Consider the following 19,192-nt stretch of genomic DNA (forward strand, 5'->3'; position numbering starts at 1 on the left):
AGAGTGAATGTGTGGGTCTGGGAATGATGTGATGCTACTTGTGATGTGTTATATTCCCTCTCACCCATTTTAAAGTTTTAATATAGCTTTAGGTTTAAGAGTCTTTGTTAGTTTGATGGGGAATTTTTTTATCCTTTCAGTAATGGAAGAAATTTCTGGTCAGCCTAAAAGCAAATTCAGGGTATCTTAAAATCTTCAGAAAGGACAAACATTCGCTATTACTTTTTAAGCAAGTTACTTCCAGTTTAGTTGTTGGTGTTATCTGAGTGGTTGGATGTTCTTTTATTGTAGACCAAATAAGGAGAAAAATCTCTGTAGAGAGAGACAGAGCTTTAACTTATCTATACCTTTCAGTTGGGAGGAAAATGGTTATTGCTAAATCTGAGCCAGACTGACCAAAATTAAATACACAGCTACCTTTAAAAGACGAGCGTGTAGAATTCAATTGTCCTAAAGGAAATGAAGTTTCCTTTAGGAAGATGTGCAAATTCAATAATAATTCAGGTTTATTTTGTAGAAAAAATATAAAAATAAATTAGATATATAATATGTGCACTGGAGCAAAGCTGATATTGTGTATTCTTAATGTCAGCATTTCCTTATATAGTTGTATTAAAAATTGAGAAATTTCTTGCTTTGGAAGTAATTTTACAGTTGTCCTTTGTCTCTATTATTAAGAAATCTGTGCTCTGGTATATGATATTGTAAGTAAGAAATGGAAAGAATTTTTATACTTGTATTTGTGCTCGTGTGCTTCAAGATAAATGCCAAAGATAATTTTTGGTGTTTTTTTTTTTTTTTTTTTCCCCAATGGAGACCTTAAGAATTAGAAATGCAGCTATCCCAGTTTCTTTTTCTTTAGCTGAGTTAAAATGTAATACTTACAAGATGTCTTTTGCCAAGCTTTTGTTTCAGAATAATAATAATGTGATTTAGCATTGCCAGACCATTTTCAGCTCCCGAAATGAAAATATTTATAGAATAAATACTTTCTTAATCCTTCTCATAGGAGGAGGGTGGGGCACATTTTTGCCTTCTTCCTGTCCTGACATTTGGCAGTTGACTGATTCGATTCGGTTCATTGTCTTTTTTTTATTTTTTATTTTTTTTAAATACTTGATAATTCTCTTCTGGTAGTCTGAAGCCCTCACAGCTTGGGGACTGTATGCTTTGAAGAGATGGAAGTGTGAAAAAAGGTTGAAGAACGTTAAGGCATACTTGGAAGGATCTTTAATTTGAAGGACTGCCTGGGATCAAACTGGTCAAAATCAGATACATGTATAGGAAGAATTAGAGGGAAGAAGAGAGTCTGCATGGACCCTACTTAGAGTCTATTTTGAATTATTTTAGCTTGTTAATTTTAATTTGCAGTGTGCTTTGGAGTAAACTCAGGCAGCACTCCTAGCAGTTTGTGTAAGAATGGCAGTTGTTAATTTTTGGCATTTTGCTCTACCTCCCTTACTTGATTTTGCATGCCAAAGGCAGTCCAAGGACAGGCCTTACCAGACCAGAGTATGAAGAATATGCCCTTTCTAAAGTAGAGCTTAAGCTAATGCTTAAACTTTTACCTTTCTTTTTAGATTCTTTGGATGATTTTTTTTTTTGGTGTATATGTCTATATTTCTCCATGTCTGTTTTTATGTTGCCTGCATCTTTCTGAGACCTCTTATATAAGTGTCAGCCATGGACAGCTTAAAGCTGGAAACAAACCCTCCATACCTGCTCAGTTTGACGGTATTAATATAAAGTCTTTTGGTACTTCAGTTATGCAGTAACTCTGTAATTGTAATTTCTCCAAGAAGTGGAAATGGGAATCCAAACTGGAAAATTCCTAACTTCAGAATCAACTGCATCACTAGAAAAAGCTGAATTTTGAGTAGTTTTCTAATATGGTACCCTGTTTGAATTTGAATTCCCTTATCTTTTCTTGATAACTTCTCCTCTTAACTTGATAACTTCAAGATCTGTAGCACAGTTAGCAAAGGATTGTTCTTACATGTTAAATAAAATAAATAGCTGCCTATTTATTTTTATGGGTTTTTTTGGTTTTGTTGTTTTGTTTTTGTGTGTGTTTGTTTGTTTGTTTTTTGAGAGAGGCCCATATATACCTCCCTGAGGGAAAAGCTGCAGCATGAGCTTGATATGGTAATAGGCAGCCGAGGATCTATGGAAAGGATAATATTACTAACACCGAGGAGAGGATCTAGTATTGATTAGTAGCATTCAAACTAGTTGGAATTTTAAAAGACTTTCTGAAGAAGTAAAATTATGATCTTTATGCTCCTTTGAAAAGCCCAGCTTCAATTAAAAAAAAACTTCAGTGACCCTAGAGGCTTTGAATAAATTCATCACAGAAGAGGCAGCTTTAAAATTCTGTAATGTGCAATTGCTTTTATGAGCAATCAGCCTCGAGCTTTGGCCTTTCCTGTGATTTCTTGTGATCCACATTTCTGCCTGTTAGAGGTTTTTGTTCTAACCTTGAAAATGGTTCAGTGCAGTACAGTGTGCATTTCCATCAAAGAAACTACCAGTGCTGTTCCAGATCAGTTGAAGTACATAGATCAAAAGACTGAAGTAAACTATGTGAAAGGTGGGTACACCTCTTAGATGAGAATGCCCTCTGAATAAATTTTTGAAGGTGGTTATGGGTTTTGTCATCACTGACACAGAGATACATGTTTGCTGCGAGATATACTAGTGTCAGTCTTGACAGCACTGGTTTGTCTTCCTGTTTTCTCTAACTTTTCTTAGGTTTCCTTCACAGCAAGATGGAAGTGTCTGTCCTCATCCTGCTTTTTCAAGTGGTATCTAGAAAGCATTATTCATCCAGTGGCATAAAGTATTTCTGAGCAAGATTTATTTCCTTGAGGAATGTACTTTTTGACTTGTGTTTAAATGTGCTAAGTGCCCTCAAAATTGATCATGTTATTTATATTGGTAACACTGGAACTCTTCTCCCATAGAAGTTGTCTATCTCTTTGGGAAAAATAAGGGAGAATTTTACCTGTCTCAAAAGATCAAGAGACTTCCTAGTTGCTTCTCTACTTCTTGTAAAAGGAACTTGCATTATATGGTGATAGATGATTTTCAGGCTCAGTTCAAGCGTTTAAACCAAATTGCTGTAGGGCTTGCTGTCAATCAGCTTTTCCATGTGCTGAAGATGATCAGTAAAACCTCACTAAACCCATTTTTCATGAAGGCTTCTACAAGAGCACACACTGCATAGGCATCTGTCTAAGGAGTCTAGTAGTGACTTTATATCAAATTCATCGACTAAATTTGTTGTCCAATGTTGCTAAAGAAGCAAATGAAATATACTGTTTTCCCTGCTATTGAGAAGCTATTCCTGAACCTTCCTGTTCATGAGATGCGAACTTGCAGGGTAATTTTATCTCTCATTAGGTGTCTTTCTGTTCTTCAGCCATGTTTATCATCTAGTGTAGTGATTTCTTTCATCATTGATGCTCATATCTTTGTGTTTTAGTGGGTATCCATCTTATTTCTTTCAATATTTGATCAGTTATACTAATTGAGAAAGTTACAGTAATTGGGAATTCCCCATTGAGAGATGGATTGTTTTGCTCCTTTGGTCACCCTTTACCTCTTTCTGGGAGAGTTCATCTTTTGTGTGGGTGTGGAGGGAGAGGTGTTTGAGCAAAGAAAACCGTATATAGTATTAAAAAAAAATCACAGAAGCCTTTTATGTATTGATATAAATACATTCCATTCTCTCCTGTAAGGACCTCAACTAGGATATCTAATATCAGATTTACCATCTCAATTTTCTTCATTCTTTTATGGCAATCCAGTTCTACCATTTGTCATTTGCACCTGATGACTTTTCAGTCTATAGTAGAAATTCTTGGTTAGTTTTTAAATGCATGAATTCAGATTTTGTGCTGTTGATTTAATCTTTTCTGTTACTCTCTATTTACTCAGTCACAAAATAAAGTAGCATAAAAGATTATGCATTATCACATTCATTTTCTTCCTTGGAAATGCTGCCTTTATTTATTCAGATAATTTCATTCACACTCATGAAGTTGATACTGAGATGGGTTTTATTAATAAGCACAATACTCTTTCTTTGGTAACTCTTCAAATAGTTAATATATAGAGCTACTTTACCTTGAAATGTGTCCCATTGTCAGCTGCCCTTTTAGGGTATTTTTTTTCTCACCTTGGATGTATTCCAGTTGTCATCTTTCCCATCTGATGAAGTACTTACAACTATTATAAGATTGAAATTTGAACACAGATCTTCTGCTTGAGTAGAAAATCAATTATCAGAGAAGAAAGGATAGTTTGTTTTCCACACATTTTTCTTTATGTTCATTATTTCAAAATTGTTTTTTTGCGTGCTTTGGATTCACAAGTCTCCAAATGTCTCCTTTGTGTCCCTTTTTTAGATGTATGTGATCTATTTGCTAATCATCTGATACCACATCTGAGTTTTGCTTGTAAATGACTTGTGCTAGTTTTTACTTTCTTAAGTGTGAGGCATTTCTTTTATCTGTGTGTTCGTTCATTCCATGGTCAGTATCATAACTATTATTGAGAACTGAGGTAAAAATAACAGATTTTTTTTTTCTTTGTTATGTGATATCCCACTTTTACTTGCCTTATCTTGTATACTCTCTTGTGCTCCTTCTCTGGCTAGACAGCCTTTACTCTTTACTTGGATTTTCTATGCAAAGTCTACCTCAGCATGATTACTGACATTTTACTTTTCCAAGGCTTCAAGCTTCTATACCAATACTGTTGCCAACTTAACTTTTTTTTCAGGCATCAGAGACTTTCACCTTCCCCTTCCCCTGCTATGAGACATTCACTTGTAAGGGAAATTCTCACAGTGTGCATCATGGAGAACTTATTATTCAACAGGCAGTTAAGAAATTACTAGCAGTTCTGCATATAACAGATATCTGGGAATCCTAGAAGCTGTTCCATCCTATTTGGGCTATCCAAAAGCATAATTTTAAACTTTAAGCTGTGGCATCAGCTAAGAATGGTGATAAACAAACATGCTTGTACAATTCTCTTGTTAATACTTTTAATAATAATCACCATAATCTGTTTAGGTGAAAGCCGTTGCACAGGACAGTCAAAGTTGCACAGATGTTGATAATTCACTATGAAGTCCTTCTCAGTGTCTTTCTGTCTAAACCACCGTGTGTGCTGCTACAAGAAGGGAATGTATCGTAAGTGAGACACAGGTTTTTATTAGCATTTTACCAAAAGTTGATGGTGGAACTTAAGTTATAGAGGAGCATTTGGTTAAAGTACTATTCAAATACGATGCTGTTCTCATTTACTAATTAATTATAGTAGTTGCAGACCCTTTTTATGTTGCTCTCTTGTAACAGATGTTGTTGTCAAGTACACTGGAATCTTTCAATTACTAGGACAATATAGTAATTTCTTCCTTCTAAGTTCAAACTTAAATCAACCAAGTCTTCAAACTGATTTACTTCTGCAGAAGACCTAAGAAAGTAATATTGGTATTATGTTTCATTTATCTGTTCTGTTTGTTTAAAGTTTATAAAGCAATCTGCTGCAGGAAAACTGTAGATGATGATTGACCACATCCCTGAAGCTGTTCATGTGGTTCTAGGTAGGGCTGAAATGCACATTTGTCAGAGGTGTTTATGGTGATGCATGGACATAACAATCATATTACATAAAGGTGCATCACTTACCTGTTAGGTGTATGTGGCATGTGTAGAAGGTAAATATTGACAAAATTCTAGTCAAACATAGAAGCTGTTAGAGTAGGTGATAGATTCAATCATGATGCAAGTAGCTTCACTCTGTCACCCTAATTTTCACATTGTTGGCTTCCACCTGTGTGTTGTAATGAAAATACAATTTCTGAAGTTCCTAGTTTCTTTTTGTCTTAGCCTTAGATCAATACTTGCTTCGGAACACTTGTCTCAAACTTGCTGTCTGTTAATTTCCACAGCTGTGTATTTGGTTCTGCCCACTATTCCTTTCTGATCACATCTTTCCAGTGCTTTTAGAATGACTTCCCTTGTCTCCACTCTTTATGTACCTAAGAGTTACATCTCTTCAGTCCCTGTGGTCACCCTCTCTCCTGCAGTAGCATGTTTCATGATGAGATAGTTTTTAACATAAATCTGACCAACAGTTTGTGTTTGTGGCTCACACTCATCCCTTGTACCTTATGTTATCATTTTTGACCTCCTGTAGTTGTAGTGGAGCACCACTGCAAGTCCAGCATAGCTAGAATAGAGCTCTCATTCTTGATGTGATGTGTTGGACTCCTAGAGCCAACATTTCCTTGGACTCTCTCTGGTGCTGCTGAAGCATCGGCTGCTGTGGCATGCAGCCTTGACAGCCAGAATGTAACAAAGCAAGTCTCACAAGGAGCTGCTGAGGGAACTGGGCTTGTTTGCCATGCAGAAAAGGAGGCTCAGGGTTGGGGAAAGAAAGAAAAATAAGAAAACACTTCCTGCATGGTGAAAAAAAGCAGCTAAATTTCATTTTCTGGACAAGTGGAATACGTTGAAGCAGCTATGATATTCTTTAGATTTCTTGACAGATATCTGTATAGTCAAAGATAATATAATTTAAAGTCAGTATTTTATTTCCCCTAAAATAAACATCCTGAGTCTTTTTATGTAGGGTGACAAACTGGAAGACTTATTTCTCCCAAATGTGTCTTGGAACGTACTCCATTTACAATTTTGCCATTATAAATTGATTCTTGGCAGTGTATATACTAGTGCTGCAGATGTAAGCAATTTCCAGATAAAACAGAAATGATCAATCATTCTGGTGACTACAGTGGGGGGGGAAGTGATTCCATGGAATTTATGTTTTGGGAGTACTGCTTCACAACTCCTCCTGAACCTGGTTTAACCTGGCAGAAGGATGACTTCAGCAGTAGTGCCTGCTCTAATATGTTGTCTAATTAATGATGAGACCTAGTTTTCTTTCTGGCAATAAATAAATATATATAGGATTATTTCTGGATTACAGAATAATAGTTGAAACAACCAATAGGAAACTCATTTTGGTAAGCTTTTCTTTGAAAACATCCTGTTTTCTGAGAACAACAGCCTATGAACTTTAGGGCAAGTGAGGTAGGGATCCAAAGCAAAAGAAAATTATTGATAATAAAATAATTATGTGGTGATCAAGAACTGTGTTGTCCAGACAAAGAACTGGACCAAGCTTCATTCTGGCATCCTCAAATCCTGATGTTCACCTTTGACAAGAAAACAGTTATACTTGTGTGTAATAACTTTTTTTGAGAAAGATACTGATGGCAAGCAGGATGAATAGGTGGGATGGGCAGCTATGCTTTTAGAACAGCAGCCCATGCCACAGAGGCTGTGTATATCCTGATTTTGATGTTTGGAAGATAATGTGCTGAACCAGTGGTGTCTGTCTAGGGCCTGTTTTAGGATTTCTTGTTTGCTATTTGACCTGTTTGGTGGTTTTGTTGCTGTGCTTACTTTTCTTAACAAGCACAGAAGTAACAAGAGCTTCTCTGTTTCTTTGCAGCTTTTACGAGAGTTGAAGCACCCAAATGTGATTGCATTGCAGAAGGTTTTCCTTTCTCACAGTGACAGAAAGGTTTGGCTGCTGTTTGATTATGCTGAGCATGATTTGTGGGTAAGTACAGATTTCCCTGAGTATTTGAGATTGTGCAATAAGAATTTGTTCAAACTGATGTGTGTGATGTACCTTTATATATAGGCAGAGATGCATTAATTTCTTACTCTGTAATTAAGGGTCTAACTGATAATCCTGTAACTTTTACACTTTAAAGCCTGCCAAAGACTACATAGATTACATAGATTTTTTTTTTTTTTGAGTCAGATTGGGTTTTGAAGAGAAAAGGATTCTTCTGCAAGCTTTAATTGGTGTTAAAGAAAGCATTCCTAAATTGAGATCTTCTAAAACTGTTTGGAAATGTATTTAATACTTTTTTTCCTGACATTGTGCACATACACACACAAGAAAAAAACGAGAGTGACTGCTTTGATGAGTCCTCTCACTGAGAGTGACTGCAAGCAACTTAACATTCAGTCATCTATATTTTAAACAGACAATTTGTGACAGTATGAGTGGAAATAAAATAACAAGTAAGCTAATTGGGCCTACTGATGGACACTCATTACATGGAAGACAAGTAGAGACTTAGATGTCTGTTTTGAAGTTTCTAGCAAAATATGACAGGATTTGGTTTAGTCTGTTGTAGAAGTGGACATCAGTGACATAGTGACTTGGACTGGAGAATATTCAAGCTCCACATCTGTTGATAAGATGTGAGTTACTTGAACCTAGATTTCCGTTTAAACCTGAAAGATATCAAACACAAAGTGTAACCGATATGTTTATGATTCCTTTGAAAATACTTGAAAATGGCAAGGAGAGGAAGTGGTAATATGAATTCCAGTATTACTTTTGAAGGCTTCAGTAATACAGATGTTGCTTTTACAAATGTTAGTGATGAGTTGCTCAATTTCTTCATACTTTGCTATTGAGCTTGTAAATTACCCAAGATTTTAATTGGACAGAAAGTAAACTTAGACCGTTCAAAAAGACACTTCTGTTGCAGAACACGTAAAATCATGGTCATTTGTTCCCCTTCAAAAGCTTGAAAGATGTTTAATTTATTTCTCTTATGGGCTAGCAGGTTTGGATCTTGAAAGTTTTGTTCATCAAAGTTCAGTGGACATTGAGAGTTTTTGTATTTCACATAACTGGTGGTAGTGATGATGAAGAGAAGTGCATCAGCTAAATCTCTGTATGACAGACTTTGTGCTTTAAATGAGTTTACTCATTTTATGGAATGGTCATAACAAACACATTTTACTGCTGCATTTATTGCCATGTGTTTTAAACACCTTTTTTCCTAACCTTTTCCATTTGATTTTACTTTGGGTGTGTGGTTTTACACTACATGGTCATTTTTCACATGATTTAACAGCTTTAGAAGAAGAATCACTGCAGTTTGATGTTCTTGCCACCCCTCTCATATGGCTGGGTATTGGATATAATCTTAGTGAAGTTAATTATTTTCTGTTATTGAAGACTGAAATGTTTGCTACAATGAGGTACTTGATATAAACTGGTCTCCACTTCCTAACTCTCTTTTGTTTTTTATTTTTTTCTATGGGACATGCTACACAAGTCATTTCTCCTTTCCTGTATAATTGCCCATGTTTCCTCGCTTCTTAAGCCTTTGCCAGGAATTTTTTCCTCCCTTGCATAAAGTCTGCCATGTTCAAGGCACTCTTGGTTCTGGCTTAACCTTGGTCCTCATTTCCTTTACTGTCAGCACTTCCCAAGCATCGCTCTTAATTCCCCTTTTGTCTGTTTTGCTCACTCCCAACTTTGTGTCTTTTTCCACGCTGCCTCCTACACATGGAACAGCCTCCCAATTAACGTACGTAAAGATCCTTCACTATCCTCCTTCAAAAAGCTCCTGAAAATCCACTTATTTTGTAACGCATTTCAGTAATACCAACCACTTGTCATTCTGTCTGTGTTGTGTTGTGTTTTGCATTTCCTGTGCTTTACAACTTGTGCCCTTTCAGCTCTTTTGGGTAGAAATTTTAGTAGGGGTTTAGCACTTTTTTTTTAAATTGCTTAGCTCCATGTGCTTCGCCAGCACTATATGAAGACAAAATAAGTCTATTTATCATGGATATATCAGTTTATAAAGATTTAAGTTTGGGAATGGAAGGTGTGCTGTCACTAGAGACATGTAGATTTTTAGAGACTAATGTTTTCAAATGCAGGTAGCTTCGAGTTACTTACTGAAATCAATAAGAAATGGAAACTGTCTTTCTGTTCAAAGCTTTTCAGCTTTTATTAACACGTTTTGCCTTCAGTGAGAATAAATGCTCATCACATTCAATCATTAGATTAATTAAAATCATTATATTTTTCAGCTTCTGTACTGGAAACATTTGGCAAGAGATGAATAAACTATATGAGATGCAATGCTATTCTGTGAATTTTCTAGTACTGAAAAAAAATGCCCTGTTCTAAAGGGTTGGTGCTAATTAAACTTATTAAAAAGTTCTTCCATGGTGAGCAAGAACATTTTTTCACCTCTCATTAAATTCCCAAGAATAAAACTGCTCAGATCTGAAATTTTATGTTTAGATAATGCATACTTAATAATGGTCTGTAACTTCTGCTGATACCATTACCAAGGAATGTAGAAGCCTTGCTACTTTGAACTGCTTTAGGCAAGTATTGGTGAACACTGATTATGCTGCTCTTAACTATAAAGATAGTCATCAGTTTTAATAACTAAGCCTATCAAAGATACTTTCTTTTCTTATCTCTCAAGTTACATGATACAAAACAGTGCAAAACCATGAAATTACCATGGAGAATATCTAAGAATATAGGTATTCTTTTGACAAATTGATTTATAACTAGTTTCCTTTGATTACCAGAATTCTTAGTGTAAAACACAATGTTATGATTTTTCTTGGCTATCTGTCTCTGCCAAAGAGAGCTGGTAAAGTTCTCAGGCTGTAGGATGTTAACTTTTTATTTTTAAAGGTCAAAAATTTGTTTTAAATGCCAGAGTTCCTGCTGTCTTGTCAGCGAAAGAGTAACTTTTTTTTAATTGAACTTTCATGGATATTCTTTATCACCCTAGTCTTATACTTCTAGACAGTATACTGCTGTCCAGAACTTCCTGCATAAAGCTCGTGCATTTAAAGACATTATTCAAATTTATATCAAATACTTTAAATGCGTGATGATTACTAAAATGGACTTCAGGAAAAGTTTGATACAAATGTCCTGGAGGTGAAGGTTTTTTGTCAATCAGTTACTTTTAGCCACTGTAGAGGTTACAATATTTAGAGCTTTTCTTTTGTTCCCTTTAAAAGCAGATTTCTAATATTGAAAGTATTTGCTAAGGCAGATGTTGTTAGTACCACAGATAAACACGCATTTGATGACTTCAATTTCATAGTCTCTATACTTTAAGCAGGATTTTTGATTCTAACCAACATTTAAATTATAATTTTAAAAAAAACCTTTTTGTATTGGCAGGTTATCTATATACCTTTTACTAGTTATGGTGCAGGGTTAATTCCCAGACTCACTTAGTATGTGTGTATAAAGTCAAATATTTAAGATTCCCTTTTCTGGAAATGAATGTTGTAATTTAAATAAGAAGCTTTTGGATGGGTTTGATCTCATTCTGAAAAAGGGTGACATTTTTATCACAGTAAAAATGTGTTAAATGTGCTTTATAGCAATAAAAACCACTGCTGGTTCTTAATAAGCAAGTACATAAATAATTAACTATGATTTGGTAATATTGAATGTGATGATACATTCAGTATCCCAGACAAGTTAAACCATGATCTGGGAATTTTTTAAGTTTGGTTGAATGTTTCTCTCTTACTATTATATTCCAGTGATCTCTAACAACTAAATCCTTGGTAACCAATACTACTGAGAAATGTGGAGTAAAATTAATGTTGGAATTATTGTTGATAATAATAAAAATGTATGGGCAGACTGGCTTTGTTTTATACGAATTACTTGTTATGTATATGTTCGGCTTTTAAAAAATATAGGGTAGAGATTATTAGCACAGTCATGAGTACCTAAAAATAATAAACAAATAATGGAAAGGAGAAACTATAGGAGAAACTATTCTTCCTACATGTGAATTTCATAGCACTACTTGATGCTCTCAGTCTGCAAATAAATATACTTAATTTCAGCTAACAACATTTTGAATAATCTTTTATGATAAATGAAATTGGGAGAGTGTTGCATACTGATGTATACAATAAACCTGTACATTTGTTTAATCACAAGAATAATGTCTACCAACTGAGTTTTAACATATTCGTTAAATATGGTATAATCAGTTATAGTTCTTTCTTCAACAGGCTTCAGTTTAGCTCTTAATCATAAATATAATTCAGATGCTAGTTGATGACAAATATCTTTATATACATAAAAATACTTTTCTCAGTGGATCATGTGATTTTTAATCTTTTGATTTTCGAAGTCATGTCTACATTTCTGGTGTAATTCAAGTGATTCTGCCAGGTGGTTTTTCATGCAGTCTTCTGTCTTGTATACGTATGTACCAGTATAGGCTGGAAGAAGAGTATAAGGTTTGTCAGGACACAAGGAAATGAGCTGGCACAGGTCTTTGTGATTGACTGATTGATTCCTTCCGAGTGAAATGGATGGGGCTTTCATTAAGCAGTTTGGTTAATGACATTTTAAAGAAGATACTGATCATGGCCATGCACTGGCAGCATTTAGAGGGAACAAGCATGCTTTTTCCCCCTTCTGTTTTGAAGGACAGTTTATGTTAATTGCTGTAATGTTTCCAAAATTGGAAACTAAAGCGGTTGCTCTAGAGGTACTTCTGTCCACTTCTGTTTTGATTTTATTTTATTTTACTTGTGATAAGTACATTGAAAAATTTTCTTCGTTTCTAAAACTCTGATGTCTGAAATGAGTTGTACGTGCAGGCACATCAAGCTATGATTTATTTTTGGAACAGCAGACAAATTACTTGGGTTCATTGGGTCTTTGCTTTCTCTGTTTAAAAATCATGGAAACAGTGCATGGTTAGTTTTTATACAACCTTCAGATTTGGATTTGTTCTTTCATGCCCTTTTTGAATGCTTTACATTTCAAGTAAATGTAGTAATTTGAGGTGGTTTTGTGTTAAAAATGCGACTGGAAGCCGTATAAAATAAATCCTCTTGGCCTTAGTATAGATTTTACATGTATCCAAGCTTCCCTCCCATCAATATTAAAAATGTAACTTTACTTTTTATTGGCACATGAATATAATTCTGTTTTGTTCTCAAAGGCTGGATTAGGGATTGGATAGAATGCAGGGTTTTTGCTGAAGCGTGGGAGCGCAAGCAGTTTGCTTTAGCAGGGAGAGGCATCTGCGTTGGCATGACTGCATTTCAGTTTGAAGGAGATGCATGTAATGTTCAGCAAAGCCTTGCCTTGAGCAGTAGAACTCAAGCAATCAGGTTTTCTAGAGGCTTGTGTCTATGGATTATCTCATGTATGTTGAGGTGGGAGCTCACTGTAACTTCATTTAGTCAGACATGCTTCCTACTTTTGTGAAAAGTTTCTAGGTCTAGCTTGTTTGTTTGCTTGTTTTAACCTCTGTCACACTGAACAGCAGTTCTTGGAATTGGGAATGGGATGACACAAACACAGACAGGCTTGGAAGCAGACTAAAATTAGGATGTTATTGCATGCTCACTTAACTGCTGGGTAAATCCTTGGGATTTGAATTTGCTCTTTGTTGTTATGCATGATGTTTGCCTTGTTTGTGGTGGAGAATTTAGTAAATGCCCATAGTTCTTCACCAGCCAGCTTTCAAAGCCATTTCAGTGTACTAGGTAACATAGAAGAAGGCAGTCAAACTCCTAGATTGAATATTGTTTAATTTTATTTCCAAATGTCTAGCTCTGTTTCTCCTCTTCATTTTTTATCATTTATGTGATCTCACTTTTGCAAGAGCTAAAATCATCTTACTGAAATAATGTGGTTCATCCAGTTTTCCTTGCAATTTTGTTAAATTTTTTAAAGCTGAAAATTGGGAATAAGCAGTTAGTAAGTAAAACCAATAGTCCCAGATATTGCAAGCAGCAAATTATACCTTCCTTGCTTTCCTAGGCTTTTGTTGAATGTGTACTTTAATGTTGGTCAGTGAAGTATAAATTTAATTTGGAGTAAAGATTTAAAATCACTTGTACAAAGTTGCTGTCTTGTTTAAATTAAAACCAAAATATGTACAAGTAATAGAAAAATTTTCACATTATATTTAATAGTGAATACCTAATTGGCTCACACCATTTTTGGGATCCAGTCAGTGGCAGTATGTTTTTAAAATTTAGGCATCAGAAATATGGATGCAGAGAAAGGGAAAATGGTTCCTTTTGCTGAATAGATTTCAGTATTGCTTGGAGTTACATTTACCTCTTATGACATATGTTATTTTGTTTTGAAAGATGTTAAATATATCAGAAGAGAGCTTGCAGTGTTCTAATGAACTAATTAAAATGAATTTATGTCTGCATAACATTGTGGATGGGTTTCTGTTCTGTAGCATGCAACTAGTATAGTGTGGACTGACAATAACTTTCCTCATTAATTTTGCTGAATGAGTCTGGGTGTTTTCCAGCTTTTTTGGCCAGGTGATATGTGAGTTAAGGAGTTGCAGTGAAAAAAGACATGGGGAATACTGAAGCTTTTTGACCCTCTGCTTATTGTCTTGTTAAAAACGTGCCTCTGACTTGCCTGGATCGTGGAAGTCCTCGTGTTTTGTCCTTAATGGCTATTCATTAGGGGTAAGATTCAGCAAAGTACTTGAGTTATACCTAAAGGTTACAAACTGCAGTGTCCAAGTGCACCTCATGCTTCCTAGAGAGAGAAGCAGAATGTGCTTCATACCTGTCATAGTTCAGATTTATACTCAACTCACAGAACAGTCTTAATTTTGTGCTGTTCAGCAAAAAGATTTGTTGTATGAGAGAAGTGTAGTTTTGAAGCCTAATGGTTAAGTCAGTTTTCTGGGAAATGGGAAATGCAGGCTGTATTTCCTGTAAATTATTCCATGCCTTTATTAGGTCTAAGGTTCTGGCTGTTATGTGCTGTACTTGAAGCAGCACCTGTTTGCTCTTCTATTTCTTAGATGGACAGTGCCATTAAAATTGCTGTTTAGTGTTTGTTAGGTGCATTGTTCTTTCTTCATATGGCTAGTTGCTTACAAGAAATTGGATGGACTATTTTTTTTTTTAAGAGAGTTTTTCAGTGTAGGGCTTGGTCACAAACACTGTGAATTCATTCCAATGTCATGGGGCAAATCTAGCTTTTCAGTTCCCTATACTACTTGGCCCTGCAGTATATTTTTAGCTTTTGTTCAGTTTTCTAAACTGTGATAGTTGCAATCTCTTGGATATAAACTCCCATAGAGTAAGCTGGCAACAGCGGGTTTTATTTGCTTTTGCAGGAAATTGGATTTTACCTAGTGGTGATATTGCTTGCTTCGAGCAAAACTATCCATTTTTATTCGCTTCTGCAATTCAATAACCCTCTCAAGAAAGGAGCTTGTTTCCTTAGCCTTTCTAACTGGGAGCCACATGGGAGGGGCAGGGACAGAAGTCCAATGGCATCAGCCTGGTGCTGTCTCACTCCCCACTTCCAGAGGTAGCAGAGCAGCCAGAGGCAGAGCCACATGTGTTGTTTCTCTGCAACACATCTGTGGTTAATTGGGTCCTGTTCTGTCTCATGAGACTCCTTCATTTTCTCTGTGCCTAAGGACTAATGTTTTGTGTGGGTAGTAGATGGTTTTTAGATGGGTTAGAAATCCCTTCTAGTGATTACATGCAACTTGAAAAAGGGCAGGACTGGATTTATGGGCCTCTGTGTATGACCTTTGCTTGTTGGTTCCTCTGTATTTTTCATTTTTATTTCCTGTATTAATAAATATACTAATTTGTGAGTTTATGGTATAATTACTGCTTTATAAATCATATTGTAATTACACATGAAGGTTGCTATCTGGTGAGCATTGTGTAGTACTAGGGACTCCTAGTTGAAGTTATGAGACCAGATCTTCTTGTAACATCACAAGAAAAATACTTCTAAGGAAATAATCCCTTAAAGCATTTCAGTACAGTTTCCAGAGTGATTGCACAACTAAGGATCAGGTACTAAGAGCTTGTCTTATTTATTGATCCTCATGAGTATATTAAAAACTGACAATCCTGTAAATTTCTACTGTTTTTTAGTACAAAGCCAGAAAAACTGTACATTTACTAGTGGAAGGCTCTGTGGGATCGTTGTTGATAGGGAGTAAGTAGGCTGTTTTGATTCATTTGGTGTTTTCTGCCTTTCTTGCTTCTCTTTAAACAGTATTGTTTACACTTTTGCTAAGTACAGTTTGACAGTGGCTACAGTACTGGTGACAGCCAGAGGTAGCATTTACCATGAGTAAACATTAACTCATTACCATTGTCATTGGGAGCAGTAGTGACAAACTGGGTGGGGAGTGGGGGTGGTGGAGGAGGGAGCAGTGGTCTAATTAAAACACAGCCTTTGGCTACCTCTTTAGCCTGGGAAGGGAGAGGATCTTGAGCTAGACAAATCCTATTTAAAAAAATGGGTAATTAATAGTCCTACTCTAGCATTTTGTATTGTTTTCAGTAAAAAACAAACTGCCTTTATCATTTCCACCTTTCAAAAGACACATAACTGAAAACTGTTTTGTTATTTGAGGTGCTTCATTGAATTGCCTTCAAAAAGGAGATTTTTTTTTCCCCATCTGAATGAACATCTTTAGTCATTTGCTGAATGACCACATATTAAGATTGGATTTGTGCCCTGCATAGCCCCACCTTTCTGAGGATTGAAAAGGTAGAATGGCCTGACTATAGTTTATTTCTTGTACTGTGTAGCAAAACAAGACCTAGCCCATCATCTCCGCATTCATCTTAGTATTAATTAGTTTATGACTATTTAATGTCTCTCAGCAATCTTTCAATTTTTTTTTTTCCATTCCTTCAACTAATACTGAGGTCTTTTACTGAATTCTCTGTTTCCAAGGGGTGTTTGTCCTCTAGTGGGCAGACTCACTTCTGTAATCCAAGAGCCACCAGCTTGTCATCATCAGTGAAGTATGCAGCCATAAATTGGGAGCAAGAAGACAACCATTTTTACATGCTTGAACATGATCTCACCCAAATGCTGTGGTGTGGGGTTTTTGGAGTTATACCTTCCCCATCTTCAAATATTTATAAAAATATTGATTTAATCTGCCTATTGGGATCCTGATTTGGGGAGGAATAGTAGTTGCAAGTATGCTAGCCTGGGTGTTCTTGAAGAGGAGGAGGGAAAGTCTCTATAAAGGCATAGAGTGTGGCCCTCCTACTGGTAGATACTCCTGGTTTGAAAGGTTCTAGTCTAGCTGCCAAGGGTAAGAGGATGCCATATAGGGAGGAAGGAGAATGTCTAAGACCCTTTACTGGAGGTAAGTAGCCAGTATTTAGATATTCACAAAAACTTCACAGCTGTTCTTTGAAGCAACTCAGAGAATAAAAACAATTTTAAGAGAATTGTGAGTGCATCACTATTACTTTAATTCCAAAGTTGAACAAACTTTGTATTTCATTCCATTATTTAGTGTTAATAGTTAAAATATCCCAAAACGCCCAGCCTTCTCACCCATCTAATACCTAACTTTCTTCATGTTTCTACTTGTTTTATTTCTAGCATATTATCAAGTTTCACCGTGCCTCAAAAGCAAATAAAAAGCCCATGCAGCTGCCAAGATCTATGGTTAAATCCCTTCTCTACCAGATCCTCGATGGAATCCATTACCTCCATGCAAACTGGGTGCTTCACAGGGATCTGGTAAGTGTGGCATGTGCTACCTGCCCAGGAGCGTTCCACGTGCGTGTTGTTGGCTAGGACAAGAAAGGCCCCTGTTAGTAATCTTGCGTATCGATCCCTACAGCTCTTCCTGTTATTGTTGCTGGAGCCCAGTTGTGACTTTAAACATGAAAACAAACTATGCTTTCACATTGTTTTTATCTGAGTCATCTGAGCTCAGACAATGATGCCAGATCCGGTCAAGGGATTGCAGATATCAATACCCAAAAACAGTACGTGAGACAGCTGATACATGTTGGGTGAACATTCTTACAACCTTTCACATGACTTTGAAAAGGCATCTAAATAGGAGAGTGATTGATACCCTTTTACATTGTTTGGCTTACGTGCAACTTAGCATAAAAGCTAGTGAAAGAGTAGTTTTTTCATGGAGTAGTTCTTTTCCATGTGGTATTTTTTCTGACCGTGGGAAGAGAACTATAAAAGAGTTATCATCTTGAAATTTCTCATGACCTGAAGTAGCTCTTGAAGTTGATTACAGATTACAAGGGCAGCCAGTTGCCTTGTCTTAGTTCCCCTTTTCCCCTCAAAGTTTTCCATCGCTCCTCATAATTACGTGGAGTGCTACTGTGGTTTATGAAAAGAATACTAATACGGGTGTGCTTCCACTTGCATTCTAACTAGAATGTTTGGCATGAAGCAGTGTGATGGTTAATATGCCAAACAATGCTCTTAGGTATGGTAATCTGTGTAGAAAGTCACTGCTTTTATTTTGGTTATTTTTGGTTTTTCATAATTGCCCCAGCATGTCAAAATAGGGCTGCCTGTCTAGAAACTTACAGTCACTAATTGTTCTTGAGTTTTTGATAGTAAGTAGGGACTTTGATTAATTTTTAGTTGTAGACCAAATTTTTTAAAGAATAATAGTTATAAAGTAAGGCAGGCCTGGAATACAAGTCGCAAACATTTTCTGAACTGAATTTTATTTAATTTTTTTGTAATACCTAACAACAGTGGCCAGAGCGGGTTTCCATTTTCATTATGGATCTTTTTTTTTTAATCTGTTCCTTGGTTGTTTATCATCAGTTTTTCTGTTAAATTCCAGATGTTAGTATATTTGGGGAGGGGCAGGGGGTGTGCTTTTGCCTTTGGAATAGTAGCCATGACCAAAAAACAGGAAGCATGTACAACTCTGATTTTCATGTTACAATTCCTACTTTCCTAAAGAGTCAGGCGCTTTGTCAGAGTGCTCAGCTGTGATTAGCTCCAGCTTGAGAAATAACACCTGGAAAGTCTATATCCAGCTCTAAGGGAGACACACCTCTTCATGGAACTCTTAATTACATATACACTTAAATGCCATACATGAACTCGTTATTTTGATAGGAAATACAAGATGGTATCTAAGATAATAACAACAAATAGCCTTGAGAATTTTCCTGCTGGTGTTGTTATTTTCAGCCTCCAGCACCAGGTGTTTGTGTGACTAGTGCTGCTACTTTGCAGTTCTTACCTGTTGCTGATGACTTGCAGCAAAGCTGTTGCCTAATGTCTCTGTCTTTTCTTCTGGAATGTTGGGAGATGACGGTTGCTGTTGTGAAAAGGACTGTATTTTTTGGTTCTGAAATGATAGTGCTTGAATGATGTTGGCATAATTGAGAAGGGAGAGGAATAGTAATTTGTGAAGTCTTAGTGTGTTCTTGGTCTGCAAATAAATGTAAACTGATGGATTCTGGGATGCCTCAGTAAGACAAAGGAAACCATTTCAGAAATTGCTTAGATACACTAATGATTT

At 36.1% G+C, this 19,192-nt stretch overlaps 1 protein-coding gene across 5 annotated transcripts in view; it reads left to right on the forward strand.

The window, feature by feature from the left end:
• Window positions 1-19,192, forward strand: part of CDK19 (cyclin dependent kinase 19) — a 120,377-nt gene that overhangs the window by 38,549 nt on the left and 62,636 nt on the right. For all 5 annotated transcript variants that reach the window (XM_059842291.1, XM_059842295.1, XM_059842294.1 and 2 more), the window contains 2 exons: window positions 7,531-7,641; window positions 17,278-17,418. In XM_059842291.1, coding sequence (XP_059698274.1) covers window positions 7,531-7,641; window positions 17,278-17,418 — 252 coding nt within the window. The remainder of the gene's footprint in view (window positions 1-7,530; window positions 7,642-17,277; window positions 17,419-19,192) is intronic.

The sequence above is a fragment of the Haemorhous mexicanus genome, chromosome 3 (assembly GCF_027477595.1).
Source record: "Haemorhous mexicanus isolate bHaeMex1 chromosome 3, bHaeMex1.pri, whole genome shotgun sequence".
Lineage (NCBI taxonomy): Eukaryota > Metazoa > Chordata > Aves > Passeriformes > Fringillidae > Haemorhous > Haemorhous mexicanus.